The 16,994-nt window shown below is 42.7% G+C and overlaps 3 protein-coding genes across 3 annotated transcripts; 2 read left to right on the top strand and 1 right to left on the bottom strand.

Annotated features, from left to right (window-relative positions):
• The first annotated feature begins 3,586 nt into the window (after nt 1-3,586).
• Nucleotides 3,587-7,183, top strand: LOC130199547 (tubulin alpha chain). Its single transcript, XM_056423141.1, has 4 exons — nt 3,587-3,677; nt 4,309-4,531; nt 4,633-4,781; nt 6,047-7,183. Exons 1-4 carry the CDS (start codon nt 3,675-3,677, stop codon nt 7,025-7,027), a joined length of 1,356 nt encoding a protein of 451 aa, XP_056279116.1. The 5' UTR covers nt 3,587-3,674; the 3' UTR covers nt 7,028-7,183.
• A 1,645-nt stretch (nt 7,184-8,828) lies between these two features.
• Nucleotides 8,829-11,687, bottom strand: LOC130199546 (tubulin alpha-1B chain). Its single transcript, XM_056423140.1, has 4 exons — nt 11,618-11,687; nt 10,411-10,633; nt 10,171-10,319; nt 8,829-10,062 (listed from the first exon to the last, which is right to left on the bottom strand). Exons 1-4 carry the CDS (start codon nt 11,618-11,620, stop codon nt 9,082-9,084), a joined length of 1,356 nt encoding a protein of 451 aa, XP_056279115.1. The 5' UTR covers nt 11,621-11,687; the 3' UTR covers nt 8,829-9,081.
• Nucleotides 11,688-14,185: 2,498 nt separating this feature from the next.
• LOC130200092 (tubulin alpha-1C chain-like) lies at nt 14,186-15,852 on the top strand. Its single transcript, XM_056424057.1, has 3 exons — nt 14,186-14,459; nt 14,555-14,703; nt 14,834-15,852. The coding sequence occupies exons 1-3, from the start codon at nt 14,186-14,188 to the stop codon at nt 15,806-15,808; spliced, it is 1,398 nt and encodes a 465-aa protein (XP_056280032.1). The 3' UTR covers nt 15,809-15,852.
• Nucleotides 15,853-16,994: the final 1,142 nt, after the last annotated feature.

Raw genomic sequence — 16,994 nt, 5'->3', positions numbered from 1 at the left:
CATCTCGACACACTGAGGCATATATAACGGCCAAATCCCCAAAGAGAAAGTCGTTGTAAAAAGTGATAGTGGTGAACTGTAAAATGAATATTAAAAGCATTGTTCATTTCAGTCACCTCAGAGTGTCACGGGACGATTAGTATGACTATGAACTAGTGTTGTTACGAGATGTGCCGACGCTTCGAAGCGTGTGTCGCGTAATGGAGGGGGCGTTTCCTCGAAGCGCGTATCGAGGCGTGCTTCATTTAGGGGAGGAGCCAAAAATGATGACCTCCGAAGCCTCGCTGCCCGGCTGTACCACGTGACTGCTTCGGGAAGTGGTTCAGATATTGCCGGGAGGTTTGACAGCAATATAAACCCCTAAGGCTCCATTCAAAATGTGGGTTGTTGGTTGAGAGTTTGGAGAGTTTAGAGAGAGAAATAGTTTGGAGAGTGAGGAGAGAAGGAGAGGTGATAAGATGGAACTGTTGAGAAACTGTTATTTCTGAATAAAAATGAATAAAATGTCCCTTGTCCTGTACATCACTGTCCAAGTTACACAAGCATATTCAGTCCCCTCTTCCTAGTTACACACACACTTTCACTGTCCTCTGCCTGCTTAAGCCCATGCCATTTTCCTAAAGGGACATAATAACATTACACAACCTGCCATATCATATGATACTACCATTTTGGGAACATTAACACACACAGAATACATTAAAACAATATTTTATTATGCACATATGTGATAATTTATGTACAGAAATGATTTGGTCATACATTTTTGTAATTCATAGTCATTCCCAACAGCCATAACAGACACACACATTCAATGCATCAAATTATGTGGTTCAGATACAGCTGCCTGTGATTATACACTTGGCCAGTAGGTGGTGTCGTGTGCACATGAAGCTTCGAGAAATGAACCCTTTCTCGAACCAATTGGCTGAAGTGGTTCGATGCCTCATGAGGCTTCATCTCACGATCACTAGTATGAACCCAGTAGCACGACTCAGGAGACAGAACTGCAAGTAATTATCTTTACTCAGAGAATAATCAGGAAAAGAACACTAAGAAATATATCCACACAATATGTAACGCAAAAGGGCTTGGGCTGGAAAACACAAGACAATCTGGCAGAGGACAAGCGAAAGTGAGGGGACCTAAGTAGACAGGGACTAACGAAGGAATGGGCAACAGGTGAGACGGGCATGAGGACCAGGTGCAGGGAATGAGGGACTAACGAGGGAGTGATCAGAGGCAGGTGAGAGAACAGGTGAAGGGAGTTGGACTGACGAGATGGGAAGCAGGATCTGGAATGACATGATAAGTTAGTGAGGCAGACAGGATGAAAACAACAAATAAAAGGAAGGTGTGGAGCTAAACTGGTACACAGTGAGGTCATCAACAACACAGGCAGGAATATTATTGCTGGAATTGTTATTGGTGGATTTATCAAAATGTGACTGTGTTATAAGAAGAATTGTGTGCAGGTCAGTTTTTGCTTTTCTGACAGCAGTAGTGAACTAATTCCTCACGTATCTAAAGGCAAGCTAATGAAGAGGGTCTTTGACACAACGAGCCGGGGCCAAGCTTTGCTTTTAGAATAAAATAAAGTAGAAGGCTCAGCATTGAACTACGGAGTGGTTCGACATTTTGTTGTGATTGGGCTGAGGTCATGTGAAAAGGCCAGACCTCCTTTGATCATCTCAAAAACATCTCCGAACTCCGCCCCACTTCAACCCTGTCAAATGCAGAGAAGCTCGTCCACGCCTGTCTCCTCTAGACTACTGTAATTATTAGAATTGGTCATTCAATGTTTTTAATTTTGTTCTGACCACTGTGTGAATTAGTTTTCCACTGTTTTGCATTTGTAATACAAACAATTGGGCAATAGTCACGAGCAGAAAAGGCCAAAAACACTGGTCTGGAGTTTTTCTCTGGTCTGATTGATAATATTAGGTCATTTGGTCTTGACTCAGGGGTATCCTTCAGGTTGGGCCAATAGGGTGAGAAAATAGCTGTATGATATTAAGATCGTAAAACAATTATTTAAGATTATTAGATTCAGAGGTCAACCATGAATTGAGATCACCATGATACTCACTTCCTGATCAAGCAATGGGGATTTCACATGTATTGCCACACCACCTTTATCTACTCTGAAAATGTTAAAACTGCTATATAAAAGATTATCAATATCTTTTCTCTTATTTGTCTGTTTGTTTACTCTTCTTTTTTTTCGGTCCACAGAAGAACAATTTTTTGACTTTCTTTCTTGAAAGTTGAATGTATAACGCAAATAGAGCTTAGAGGCACACCCTGTTGTTACTGCTTCAATACAGAACTGCCTTGTGTGAGAACAAAAGAGCTGACCCCCATTGATGCCACCCATCTGGAGGTCACACCCAATATCATTCTCATTTCTATTTATTTGTTCATCAGTTTTACTAGAAAGGGAGGACACCTGCACTTATAGGCCAGCGGTATGTTTCCTTAAAGATACAGAACATCGGGCTGAAAGATTTTTGGAAAAGAGATGGCTGATGTGCTTTCACATCCCCCCACAGAGGCAGCTGCATGCAGCCCGTTAATGCTGCCATTTAAACTGGGACACGTGACTCCCAGATAAAGGCGGTCTATGTGGGTATCCAGGCAACTCCATTATTCAGTTCCTAGCAACGGATAAATCTTAGGAGGAGAGATGGGGGTTGGGCGTCTGTGGATGTCTGTGGCCTACATGTCCCTCATCTCTGACAAGGCAGTTTAACCTCTTTTGTCTATAACTCAAAATAAAATTGGAATTGTAAAAGTCTAAATAAACTGCTAGTGCTCAATAAAACCCATATCTATCATGTCTTGAAATAATATGTGAAATTAATGGCTGAATGGCCCATATGGTATCGGAGCAACAATGAGCCAAAAAAAGAACTAAATGCAAAAATCATCTGGCCCAATCTTTGTATGAGATTTAAAACATCCATTGGCGCATCAAATAAATCATATTTACCCGCCGCTATTTTAAATAACGATGTTTGGAAGCCAACCATGATTTGGATGGTTGGAGTGCAGCAGATGGATACTATTCATATTTTGGATAACCTGTCATTGCCTGCTTGATTGGGCACGTGTTCAGACAATCATATGTATATGAGGCGACACATATTAAAGAAACAATCACTGTAACTAACAGCAGTGTGATATATTCCCAAATTGCAGACTCTGTTCTATTATGAATACATGCATGATACAAATAGTTTAATATAATGTGTCGTATTCTATTATAATAACAATTGATTTGTTTGCAATGTGGACATACACACGAAATGTTTAATGTGTGTCAACCTGGGCCCGTGTGGTAAAAGCATGATGAAAACAAGCAATACGTGTCTCTTCAGTCGCCATCGGTGCTGCACAATGAATGAGTGACGTAGTGATTCGGGTGTGGTCTGGGAGGCGGTCCGCGTTGTGAGGGAGACACTCATCCAATAGAAAGCCGCGGATGGCTTCGAAGCGCCCAACTGACAGAGAATTGACCAATAGCGACAGAGCAGTCCCCGGCGCCGGCTCTGCACTTGTACATATACCACTGTCCATCCTCATGCACGCCATTATTTCTTACATCGACCCCATAACTGTCGAATTGTAACATTTTCCAGAAGCTTCACCCTTCTACTGCAACAGAACAAAAAATGGTAAGAACTTTCTCCATTTTATAAAAATAGACGCACGTGAGGTCTGTTATAATGAAGCGAGGGGGGGAGGAAGGAACAAAGATGGAACAATGGGAATAGGCTTGAGCTATCATAAACGTTTTAAAGTAACTGTTGTAAACACATTATTTTGTAATGTATCATTAATTACATAATATACTATTTGTTGTGGGGAGAATTTAAGGCGCAACTATGGCCGGGGAAATAGCTTTCTAACGGTACGTGCACGGGCAGATTGAACCAAATATGTTTTTAATCAGACTGGATGAATAATGATGGCTTCGGTCCAATCACCGTGCGCACCTGTCGGCGCTCGGCCTCGCGACACTCCTTACAGGCATTTCACTGTAACAATGCCGACAGGGAAGAAGGCATTAACAAAATCACGCTTACATTTCTGTAAAAGTAATATTGGCAAATCTCAATCTAAAGACCTGTATTATTTATATTTATATATATATATATATATATATATAAACTATTTTGATGTCTATAAAAGTGAAATATACACATTTGCAGTGTTGGATCACTGGTGTGTTTTTTTCTTCAGCCCGGTGTCACATGTCAACAATGCATACAGGCAAATAACCTCTCTTGTTTTGTCTTTGCATAGCGTGAGTGTATCTCCATCCACGTCGGTCAGGCTGGTGTCCAGATTGGCAATGCATGCTGGGAACTTTACTGCCTGGAACATGGGATCCAGCCGGATGGACAGATGCCCAGTGACAAGACCATCGGGGGAGGAGACGATTCCTACAACACCTTCTTCAGTGAGACTGGAGCCGGAAAGCACGTCCCCAGAGCAGTTTTTGTGGACCTCGAGCCCACTGTCATCGGTAAGTGTCATCACTTTGGGCTGAAGATTCATTTAGGCAAATTATAATGAAATATCAGAAATTGTAAACAAAAACCTGATTTCCTATTTTTGTCACTTCAGATGAGGTGCGCAGTGGTATTTACCGCCAGCTGTTCCACCCTGAGCAGCTGATCACTGGTAAGGAGGATGCTGCCAACAATTACGCCCGTGGACACTACACCATCGGCAAGGAGGTCATCGACATCGTGCTGGACAGGATCCGCAAACTGGTGAGTGACGTGATCTCAGGAGGGATCCATTTCCTAATTTTGATTTCAGATATTTAAATAAATTACATAACGGTCTCTCATGTGTCAGGCATGAGAATCCCTCACCTTTCGGCGAAATTCGCCGTTTTGAAACCAAAATAGGTGATTTACGTGAATCGTGTAGATCCGAAGAGTTTTTGTTTTGGGGTAGGGGGGGGGTCAATTGGCCGGCCGGCGTTTATGAGATTGGAGTGGGACGCGGAGAAAGTGTGAAGTGTTGCTCTTCGCAATAAAACATCTTTGATGGGACGTGTCGCGTCTCGGCCAATCAGCGTCAAGATGTCTTCAGCGTTTGGTGGTTTAGGTTAGCTTGAATGTTAGACGCTACTTCTGCTGCTGTCGCGCTGCACGGTGGAGCGATGCTAACAAAGTCCCCGTACGTTCAGAGCGATGTGATTTAGCATATTTTTAGTCTCAATACTTCATTAAAAGAGCGATCAGAGCGCACGCGCTGCTCCGTGTCAAGCTGTTTGCACGCGCAGCGCAGCGCTCACAGCGAGGGGCCTGAAGTGGCGGAATTTTCGGCTTTAAAAATAAAAATAAAAAAAGATGCCAGAAGTGAAATGTTTAAGTTCAGTCTGTAAAGTTCTGTAACTCTACAGCTGCTCTTCCTGATGAACTCTGTATCCTCTGGTCAGAGACTAACGGCCTCATAGTGTATAATCATTGATCAATGCTATGATGGCTCCATGTAGTTTCATTAATATCTTGCTGTATTAATACTAATATTACTGCTATTTGTTTAAGTGTTGAAAAAGTTGGTAAAAAGTGAACCATACAGATATTTTATTTATTACTATTATAGATAAATATACCAGTATCGTATTTATGGTATACTGTTTTATGGTATTGTATCATGATATTTATGGCAGGTATGGTATAGAAGATCGTGACAACCAGGTAGAGGCAGAACAGACTCGAGGAACAGACTCATGGCTCAGCAGAGCACAAGACTTGAAGACTTGTTCACGCCAACAACAAAAAGGAAGTTGGTTCATGAATGACCATATTATACACAATATTACTATTATTATAGTATTATAGGGCCCGATCACTGACTTGGTGTCAGAATGGAGGACCTATAGATTATCATACAACGTCCAACATCGATGTTCGTGGAAGTCACCACCAGCACCCCCCCCCCCCCGCACGCCTATCCTCCTCACCTTTTTCACCCCTGACCCGTTTTCATGCCTGATGTGTATTCACTGTCTCTCTTCCCTCAGTCGGACCAGTGCACCGGCCTTCAGGGCTTCCTGGTTTTCCACAGCTTTGGCGGTGGCACCGGCTCTGGCTTCACCTCTCTGCTGATGGAGCGTCTGTCTGTCGACTACGGCAAGAAGTCCAAGCTGGAGTTCTCCATCTACCCAGCTCCCCAGGTGTCCACTGCTGTGGTGGAGCCCTACAACGCCATCCTGACCACCCACACCACCCTGGAGCACTCTGACTGTTCCTTCATGGTCGATAACGAGGCCATCTACGATATCTGCCGTAGGAACCTCGATGTTGAGCGTCCATCTTACAGCAACCTGAACAGGTTGATCAGTCAGATTGTGTCCTCCATCACCGCTTCCCTTCGTTTCGATGGCGCCCTCAATGTTGATCTGACAGAGTTCCAGACCAACTTGGTGCCATATCCCCGTATCCACTTCCCTCTGGCCACCTATGCCCCCGTCATCTCTGCTGAGAAAGCTTATCATGAGCAGCTCTCAGTGTCAGAAATCACCAACTCCTGCTTTGAACCAGCCAATCAGATGGTCAAATGTGACCCTCGCCACGGTAAATACATGGCCTGCTGCCTTTTGTATCGTGGTGATGTGGTGCCCAAAGATGTGAATGCTGCCATTGCCACCATCAAAACCAAGCGCTCCATCCAGTTTGTGGACTGGTGCCCCACTGGTTTCAAGGTTGGCATCAACTACCAGCCGCCCACTGTAGTTCCTGGTGGAGACCTGGCCAAGGTCCAGAGGGCCGTGTGCATGCTGAGCAACACCACTGCTATTGCAGAGGCCTGGGCTCGGCTTGACCACAAGTTTGATCTGATGTACGCTAAGCGTGCCTTTGTCCACTGGTATGTGGGTGAAGGTATGGAGGAGGGAGAGTTCTCTGAGGCCAGAGAGGACATGGCAGCTCTAGAGAAGGATTACGAGGAGGTTGGAGTCGACTCTGTTGAGGGAGAGGGAGAGGAAGAGGGAGAGGAATATTAAAAGGGACTTCAACAAGAAACAATGGCTCCAATTGATTAATACATCTAAATACATTCCAAAATAAATGTTTATATATCAAATATAAATGTTGCTTTTCAGACTAAGCTATCCAACATATGCCATTTTGACTGTTCTAAATAAATTCCATGAAATCAAGTTTTTCTGTGTTGTGTCTTTCTTTCTATATCTTGGTGTACTTTGTCCGAATTATGAAATTGAGTGTGTGATCTATGAAAGCTTTAGTTATCGCCTTTTTACCACTGCAGAAGTCAATATTGTTTAAATGTGTGAATGTTATTGCTACAGAGCTAAACCAAGTGTCCGTAATCCATAATTTGTGAACTACAATATGGTATTATTGCATCCTTTCAACAGCAACAGCATCTTCTTTAAGTGTCAGATGAAGACACCACAAATACCTTATAACTTAACTTTTCTGTTAATTGAAAAGAAGAGACCTAAACTTTTTAGAAAAGAACAAAGTAAGAACAGGCAACTGGACCAAAATGCACTGTTTTTTGCATGTTGTACTAAATTTCATAGGATAGAAACACTGAGTTAACTGAGACTTATGGAACAACATACAAATACACCAACTTCGAAAGTGTTATGTGTTTTCATCGGAACCGGCACAAACAACAGCTGAAGTGCATCCTGTCGTAGTTAATCTAGTCAAAGGGAGCTATTGTACATCCAATTTAAATTGTAATTAGATTTTTGACCAACCTTCTGTGCAATCCAAGTTGATGGTTTACAAATTTACACACAGACTCAAATTTAAACTGTTTTTGAGCAACATCAACAAAAAACACCAGACCTTTTGTTTTTAAGTTATGTAAATATATTGTGATATGGCACTGTATATATAAATGGAAGATTCTGCATTTAAAAAGCACTCTGTGTGGTCAGACAGTGTGCTGTCCAGCGGGATTAACAGTCTGTGAGAGCTGGTCTATAGCAGACTGTTGTCAAATTATATTAGATCACCCACATAATCTTAACAATATTCATATACATTCAGAAAATGCATTGTTAACCTGGAAACAAATCTAAATAGTTTGGTGTCTAAAGATCTTTAACTTTAAGAGACACTTGAAAATATTGAATATACATTTTCTCCATTTAGGTTTTTCACCAATAGGGAAGGTTACTACAGCTCATATTAAAACAAATTTTAACGCGGCTTTATATTTAAGGTTATTGAGTTTCTGCAATCCGGAATAACAATGAAAAAACACTTGTGACAGACAAACTCAAGATTGAACAGAGCTACATCAGACTCTTATATATTGAGAATACATATTCTGTCTCTGAAAATGATGGCTGCAGGTTTATACTGATATGTTCATCTGAAAGGTTAATTTTAGAGACTCGTGAATTCATAATAATTCACGTAATTGACTAGACCCTTAAGCTGCCGCTCTTATCTTTCAGTTCCTACAGATTACACATTACCCACTAGGATAAGGATCAATAAAGAGCTCTGGAGCATGAAAATTCACACATTTTCCTATAGATTTTTATTTAGAAATATGGTTGACTTCCGCAATAAAAGGCTCGTATATAGCTTAAACTTTCATGAATCAAACACTTAATTGCATAATTGGGCACTAGTTAGCACTGTAGGCATATTACGGAGCCTCATTTTCTTTCTAAACAAAGATACTGCTATAAATAAATCACTGCAAAATTATAGCTTAATACTAGCTAGAACTACAAACCACGATGGGTTTACACGATGGGTAACTAAAAGGTTATTTTTCAGATTGCGCCCACTCCAAATTAAAACAACACAGACAACTTCATGTTTCAGGGTATTTATTTAGAACAGAGCCAAACTGACATTTGTGGATCACTTAGTCTTAAAAGACAAACACAAGATTTGATAGACAAACATTTCTTTTGGAATGCCTATAATTTGAAGCATTAGATTGAAATCCAAATTGATATTTTCAGGAGTTTTATTCTGAAAAGCTAAACTGCTAATTAACAGACATTTATTTTGGAATGTACCTAAGGAGTGATTAAATAATTGTTTTGCCTTTTTGTCCCTTTTAATATTCCTCTCCCTCTTCCTCTCCCTCTCCCTCAACAGAGTCGACTCCAACCTCCTCGTAATCCTTCTCCAGAGCTGCCATGTCCTCTCTGGCCTCAGAGAACTCTCCCTCCTCCATACCTTCACCCACATACCAGTGGACAAAGGCACGCTTAGCGTACATCAGATCAAACTTGTGGTCAAGTCGAGCCCAGGCCTCTGCAATAGCAGTGGTGTTGCTCAGCATGCACACAGCCCTCTGGACCTTGGCCAGGTCTCCACCAGGAACTACAGTGGGCGGCTGGTAGTTGATGCCCACCTTGAAACCAGTGGGGCACCAGTCCACAAACTGGATGGAGCGCTTGGTTTTGATGGTGGCAATGGCAGCATTCACATCTTTGGGCACCACATCACCACGATACAAAAGGCAGCAGGCCATGTATTTACCGTGGCGAGGGTCACATTTGACCATCTGATTGGCTGGTTCAAAGCAGGAGTTGGTGATTTCGGCCACCGTTAACTGCTCATGATAAGCTTTCTCAGCAGAGATGACGGGGGCATAGGTGGCCAGAGGGAAGTGGATACGGGGATATGGCACCAAGTTGGTCTGGAACTCTGTCAGATCAACATTGAGGGCGCCATCGAAACGAAGAGAAGCGGTGATGGAGGACACAATCTGACTGATCAATCTGTTCAGGTTGGTGTAAGAGGGACGCTCAACATCGAGGTTCCTACGGCAGATATCGTAGATGGCCTCGTTATCGACCATGAAGGAACAGTCAGAGTGATCTAGGGTGGTGTGGGTGGTCAGGATGGCGTTGTAGGGCTCCACCACAGCGGTGGACACCTGGGGAGCTGGGTAGATGGAGAACTCCAGCTTGGACTTCTTGCCGTAGTCGACAGACAGACGCTCCATCAGCAGAGAGGTGAAGCCAGAGCCGGTGCCACCGCCAAAGCTGTGGAAAACCAGGAAGCCCTGAAGGCCGGTGCACTGGTCTGACTGAGGGAAGAGAGACAGTGATTACACATGAGATACAGTTATGTCATTTATTTAAATATCTGAAATCAAAATTAGGAAATGGATCCCTCCTGAAATCACGTCACTCACCAGTTTGCGGATCCTGTCCAGCACGATGTCGATGACCTCCTTGCCGATGGTGTAGTGTCCACGGGCGTAATTGTTGGCAGCATCCTCCTTACCAGTGATCAGCTGCTCAGGGTGGAACAGCTGGCGGTAAATACCACTGCGCACCTCATCTGAAGAGACAAAACCAGGTTTGAAATCCTTTATGGCTTATAATTAATTAATCAAAAGAATGTTCAAGTTCAGCCAGCAGTGATGACTTACCGATGACAGTGGGCTCCAGATCCACAAACACGGCTCTGGGGACGTGCTTTCCGGCTCCAGTCTCACTGAAGAAGGTGTTGAATGAATCGTCTCCTCCCCCGACGGTCTTGTCACTGGGCATCTGTCCGTCCGGCTGGATCCCATGTTCCAGGCAGTAAAGCTCCCAGCAGGCATTGCCAATCTGGACACCAGCCTGACCGACGTGGATGGAGATACACTCACGCTGTGGAGCAGAGAAATAATATTTTTTTATAATAGATTTTTCCCAATTTACCACCATTTTAAAACGATATTTTCACAACAACTACTTCTACTGTTGAAATAGAAGAGTTAAACACGTATACATTTTTTTTCATTAAATAGACTGAAATGAACTCTAAAATGGCAGCGCGCAGGTCGTTTCAATTTGTTCTTCTCACCCTGCGTGAAAGGCCTTCACTATTCTTATATTCTGTGATAGCATGTCTGTCTAAGGTTCCGTCTTTCATTAATTTGATAGAATCGCATGTATTTTCTGCTGCTCTCTGCTGCCACATTGATCATGTCTATTACATGCATAATTACTGTGTGTGTGTGTGGGGGGGGGGGGGGGTGGTATGTAGGTCAGACACGTTGCAGTGCGTGCTGTTTCTTTAAAAAGCCACATTCACATCCATTGGGGCTCACATTATCACATTTATTTCCAATTGTTTTTAATAGTGAATAATAAACATAGGTGTTTTATATTTTAAATATATCTATTTGTCATATTTAAAAAGCCATGTGGTTTTGATGAGTCAGTGGGATATATACTAAAACATAAAAAAAAACATCTTTAGAACAAGGTGCACTAAATAATATTAATTTGAAAACTACAAAGGTGTTCTTAAATCAGGATTACAAACTAATTAAATATTTAGTGAAAAGCAAATTAATCTGATTTAAAAGAGATATGGTGAGAGGATTAGGCGTTGGTTTGCACTGCAGGAATACAGTGCAAGAATACATATGGCAACAGTTCTATTAATCATGCGATTCACCAATATTTTCAGTTGTCTATCCGCATCCATATTTACAAGAAAGCTATATACAGGCACGATTCACTATAACAAAGAGGAGAGAGGGAGAGTGACGTCATAAGAATTACATCCGTTCTTTTTTTGACTCTATAAAAAAATTACCTTTGAAATAAAACGTTAAATGTTTACTTCATTAAAATGTTACTTACCATGATTGCTCGTCGATATTATGCAATGTAATGAGACAAGCCGGAGGAGTGTTTGCGTCTGAGGGGTGCGGTGTTTGATGCAGATCTGCAGATGCACCACCCTGATGTACTCGATCTGCCTCTTGAGGACAACAGGTGAAGTGCGCCGGAAATAACAAACCCTCCTCTTTCTGCCGCAGTAACCGTTTCACATCCAGAAGCAGAACAAAAGAGACCGAAACCGAGACGTGGGGACTTTGAAGACGTCTTAATGATTTATTTCAGCGGATTGGAGACTGTATTGGCTAAATTACAGGTTTACATTAGTCTGGGAACAGAAGGAAGGAACCGTGTCAATATAGCTGGATGGATTCACACAAATATACAGTTCGGCTGTGCCTATAGTGATGGGAAATAACTAACGTCATGTTTCCTGCTTCAGCCACGTGGAATAGTCTGCAACAATCACATGAATGAATCTGAATCGGATTTCTGATATGTATTTTCAGCTTTGTGAAGTTATTGTGCAGGGCTGTCTGAGTCAACAGAGGTAAAAACACACCATAATAAAAATATAAAAACACACTATACATAAGGTGGTAGTATATGTACACTATTAAATACAGTTTTAAAAACAGGTTCTCAACATAAAAAGGAGAGGGCAATGTTAATAAATAGGCTCGCCCTGAATGCTGTTCCCAGCTTGCGAAAGGAAAAGAAGGGAAAGGGGAGAGTTATATGGAGATATTGCACATTTTGAGCTAGCTGAGGTGGTGTTTGGTTATTGTTTACACATTTTTCAATAGTTATGTTTTGCCATCAGTCTGACTGTGGCAGGGAAGAAGCTGTTGAAGAATCGTGTTCTGTGGGTGACGATGCTGTCCGCTCGGCTGTGTCTCAGGTTGTATGTGCAGTGTTTGTGTCTGAGCAGAGAGTGGGCTGGTGGTGGAGTGAGTCTCCAATGATTCCTTCTGCTCTTTTCCGACAGCGCTGTGCATGGCAGAGAGTCCATGGAAGGAAGTGTTGTCCCTGTGGTCCTCTCCGCGGTCCTTATGACTCTTCGCAGAGCCTTCCTCTCTGCCTGTGTGGTGTTACCATACCAGGCAGTGATGCCTGCAGTGAGGATGCTCTCTATCAGGCCTCTGTAGGCCTGGGTGAGAGGGCGACAGTTCAGACCAGCTTTCCTGAGCAGCCTGATGAAGTAAAGCTTTTGCTGGGCTTTTTTCACTGTGGCTGTGGTGTTAAGAGTCCAGTTCAGGTGCTTCAATAGGCTTATGTATAGCAAACAATGAACAAGGACCATGCAGTTGCAATGTGAACAAATGAATGCATCCCTCATTCCAATCAAACAGCAACAGTCTATATATTGTACTCTAACATATCATAATGTCAATCATTCTGCATAATTAGTATGATTATACTTTTGGGACTTTAAATGTATTTTAATGTTAATAAAATATCTAAATGTTCACCTTGGACAGTGTAAATCACTTAAATATTGTATAAAAATGTCAAAATAAACAGAATAACTGTAATTAAAAGAAATAATTAATAGATTGTGTGGTTAAGTAATGAACATGAATACATCAATAACTATAATCCCATAACATAAACTATATTTTTCTGCAATGGGCCATTCTGCATTGTAAGTGAAATAGTTTGGGTATATTTTAATGTCCAAATGTTTTGTTCATTTAGTACCATTTGGAGAAATCAGGAATGAAGCTATGAAAAACATGGCTGAACAATCAGTACACCTGTGGGGAGTGGTTAACCAATAGTAAAGAAACCCTTTACTCTCGACCAATCAGATTCAACTACTGTTTACCTCCAGGAAGGCAGTATAAATTGCCTTCCAGAGCAAATGCACTGAAATTCTCACACAGCAATCATTGAAAAGCACTAGTGAGATTTAATCTGCGTCTTCATTCCTATTTCGACATCTTTAGACACAGCGTCAGGAAACATGGTGAGTGGAACGATGGGATGATTTCTTATGATTTGCTTTCAGCCATTGATTTGTTCAATTTAAACTTTATCTGCATTAGTCTAATGTTCATTTTTGAACTTTTAAAAATGTTATCGAATATTCTAGTCGTGGATCTTTCACCAATGAGATCCTCGACATGGTCGACTTTTCATATGCAAACAAACCTCACCTGCACGAGGTGCGCACCACCTGTCTTCATGCTGAAGTCTGTCCAGCTGCTGGTTTATTCTCTTGGTTACGGTTGTCCTAGGCCGACCACAAAAACCAAGGCAGCATTTCGTGGGCCCTATATTGATGCACCACAACATGCCCACATCGGCCTCCTCCGTGATGGCACCTCAATCTGGCTGATTAATCGGTGCAAACAATTTATATTATACATATTCTCAGGATGAAAATGTTTGTTGATAATCAGTGATTTATCTTAAACAAATATATTGAATAATTGTGCAGTATATGTCCGATGACTAGGTCACGATGATGTGGTATCTAGCTCCTTTTTATAAAGTCTTTTTCCAACTGCACCCCTCATCCTTTATGAGCTGTCTTCAACATCTTGTGAACTCAAGGATCTAATGAGAAATGGTTGAAATGTGTAGATGCAAGAAAATACTGAATGGTCAAAGTTACAAATTGTTGTTTTCCTCCAGCGTGAGTGTATCTCCATCCACGTCGGCCAGGCCGGGGTCCAGATTGGCAATGCCTGCTGGGAGCTTTACTGCCTGGAACATGGGATCCAGCCGGACGGACAGGTGCCCAGTGGAAAGACCTCCGGAGGAGGAGACGATTCCTACAACACCTTCTTCAGTGAGACTGGAGCCGGAAAGCACGTCCCCAGAGCCGTGTTTGTGGATCTGGAGCCCACTGTCATCGGTAAATGGTCATTAATATAGATGTCATATCTCAATGATAATTATTTAAAGAAGTCAAACTCTCAATAAATTCTGATTTTGAAACAATCTCTTCAGATGAGGTGCGCAGTGGTATTTACCGCCAGCTGTTCCACCCTGAGCAGCTGATCACTGGTAAGGAGGATGCTGCCAACAATTACGCCCGTGGACACTACACCATCGGCAAGGATGTCATTGAACTGGTGCTGGACAGGATCCGCAAACTGGTGGGTAGATTCAATGCAGGAGAAGTTCAAACAATGTAATCATAAAGAGTTGATCAGGAAAGGATGACATTATTCATGACTTGTATGTCTTCTTAAAACTCGTATGAAATCACTGTCTCTCTTCCCTCAGTCGGACCAGTGCACCGGCCTTCAGGGCTTCCTGGTTTTCCACAGCTTTGGCGGTGGCACCGGCTCTGGCTTCACCTCTCTGCTGATGGAGCGTCTGTCTGTCGACTACGGCAAGAAGTCCAAGCTGGAGTTCTCCATCTACCCAGCTCCCCAGGTGTCCACCGCTGTGGTGGAGCCCTACAACGCCATCCTGACCACCCACACCACCCTGGAGCACTCCGACTGTTCCTTCATGGTCGATAACGAGGCCATCTTCGATATCTGCCGTAGTAACCTCAATGTCGAGCGTCCCTCTTACAGCAACCTGAACAGGTTGATCAGTCAGATTGTGTCCTCCATCACCGCTTCCCTTCGGTTCGATGGCGCCCTCAATGTTGATCTGACAGAGTTCCAGACCAACTTGGTGCCATATCCCCGTATCCACTTCCCTCTGGCCACCTATGCCCCCGTCATCTCTGCTGAGAAAGCTTGCCATGAGCAGTTAACGGTGGCCGAAATCACCAACTCCTGCTTTGAACCAGCCAATCAATTTGTGAAATGTGACCCTCGCCACGGTAAATACATGGCCTGCTGCCTTTTGTATCGTGGTGATGTGGTGCCCAAAGATGTGAATGCTGCCATTGCCAACATTAAAACCAAGAGTTCAATCAGGTTTGTGGACTGGTGCCCCACTGGTTTCAAGGTGGGCATCAACTACCAGCCGCCCACTGTAGTTCCTGGTGGAGACCTGGCCAAGGTCCAGAGGGCTGTGTGCATGCTGAGCAACACCACTGCTATTGCAGAGGCCTGGGCTCGGCTTGACCACAAGTTTGATCTGATGTACGCTAAGCGTGCCTTTGTCCACTGGTATGTGGGTGAAGGTATGGAGGAGGGAGAGTTCTCTGAGGCCAGAGAGGACATGGCAGCTCTGGAGAAGGATTACGAGGAGGTTGGAGCTGATAGCGTCGGAGACGATGAGGAGGGAGAAGAGTTTTAAACTAGTGTTTTCATTGACGTCAAAAAATAAAGCTTGTCACCTGACTACTGTTTACTGTCTTGTATACACTTCATCCAAAGGGCAGAACAACTGTTGGACATTTTAATCCACTGCAGGTTGTGTTTCTGTAGTTGTCACTATTGCTAAAAGCACGATGCCATCTTGCTCATTATTAAACTAGTTTGTACAAGTTTCGGGGACCAGGTACTCTGCTCCAGACATGTGACTCGAGTCATTTAGTTTGTTGATTAAATTACATATGATGGGAATAGGAGGCAGAGTATTGGATTAAAGACTAATGAGAAGATACCTCGTGGAGAATGATACACCTCAGTGTAATTAGTCCAATATAGTTCTCCGTGATAAGATGTGTTCCTTCAAGTTCAGGGTGATATTGGATGACCCCTATTTGCTAATGATGGAGCATTTTGGAAGAGGGGAAGAGCATAACTCATATTAAAGGGAAAGTACAAGAGGCTGTGATAGAAATAAAAAGATTGTCTTATGCATGGAAATTCAAGAATTCTGTCGAACAATCTGGTTTACTAGAAAGAGAGTGGATACTATATATATATAATAAGATTGTAAAAGTTTCTAGGTGTGTGGTTCGAAGATTAACAAGTAATGAGCAGATTCAGAGCATAGTTATGAAATGTAAAACTATTTAAAATGTGATGAGGTGTCTAACGGGGTCAGTACTGGGAGGCAGGAGGTCTGCAATGGAAAATGTTGATGTCGCTCTGAGATCAATATACTAGCTTAACGCTCTGTGTTATTTGGATCAGCGGCAAAAACGTTGCTAAAAAAGCTGTAAGTGATGCAATCCCAATCTCTGAGACTGTAGAACAAGTCCTGTCGCTGCTCTTCAGGTGGAGGTGGGTGAGATGCCGCTGCATTTGAGATGCAAGCTATTAACGTTAACCTATTGGGTCCATCTGCAAGGGCATTCTGGAGACAAGTATCAAATCACAAAGTTAACCACAAGGACTTAAAGATATCGGTAATATTGCAGGAGCGGTGGTGGATAGCCGACAGACAACATATCTATCATCGGACCGAGATGGATCAAAGATCCTAGTAGATAGAACCGGTTTTGCTGTCACCCTTTCATCCTTGCATTATGAGGTCAAACAAAGAACATCAGACCATCTGTCAATGTATACAGTGGAGTCATTGGCCATTTGAC

This window comes from Pseudoliparis swirei, chromosome 9, assembly GCF_029220125.1.
Source record: "Pseudoliparis swirei isolate HS2019 ecotype Mariana Trench chromosome 9, NWPU_hadal_v1, whole genome shotgun sequence".
NCBI classification, from domain to species: domain Eukaryota; kingdom Metazoa; phylum Chordata; class Actinopteri; order Perciformes; family Liparidae; genus Pseudoliparis; species Pseudoliparis swirei.
The sequence above is the reverse complement of the archived record's forward strand: the minus strand, read 5'-3'. Positions and strand labels throughout refer to the sequence as shown.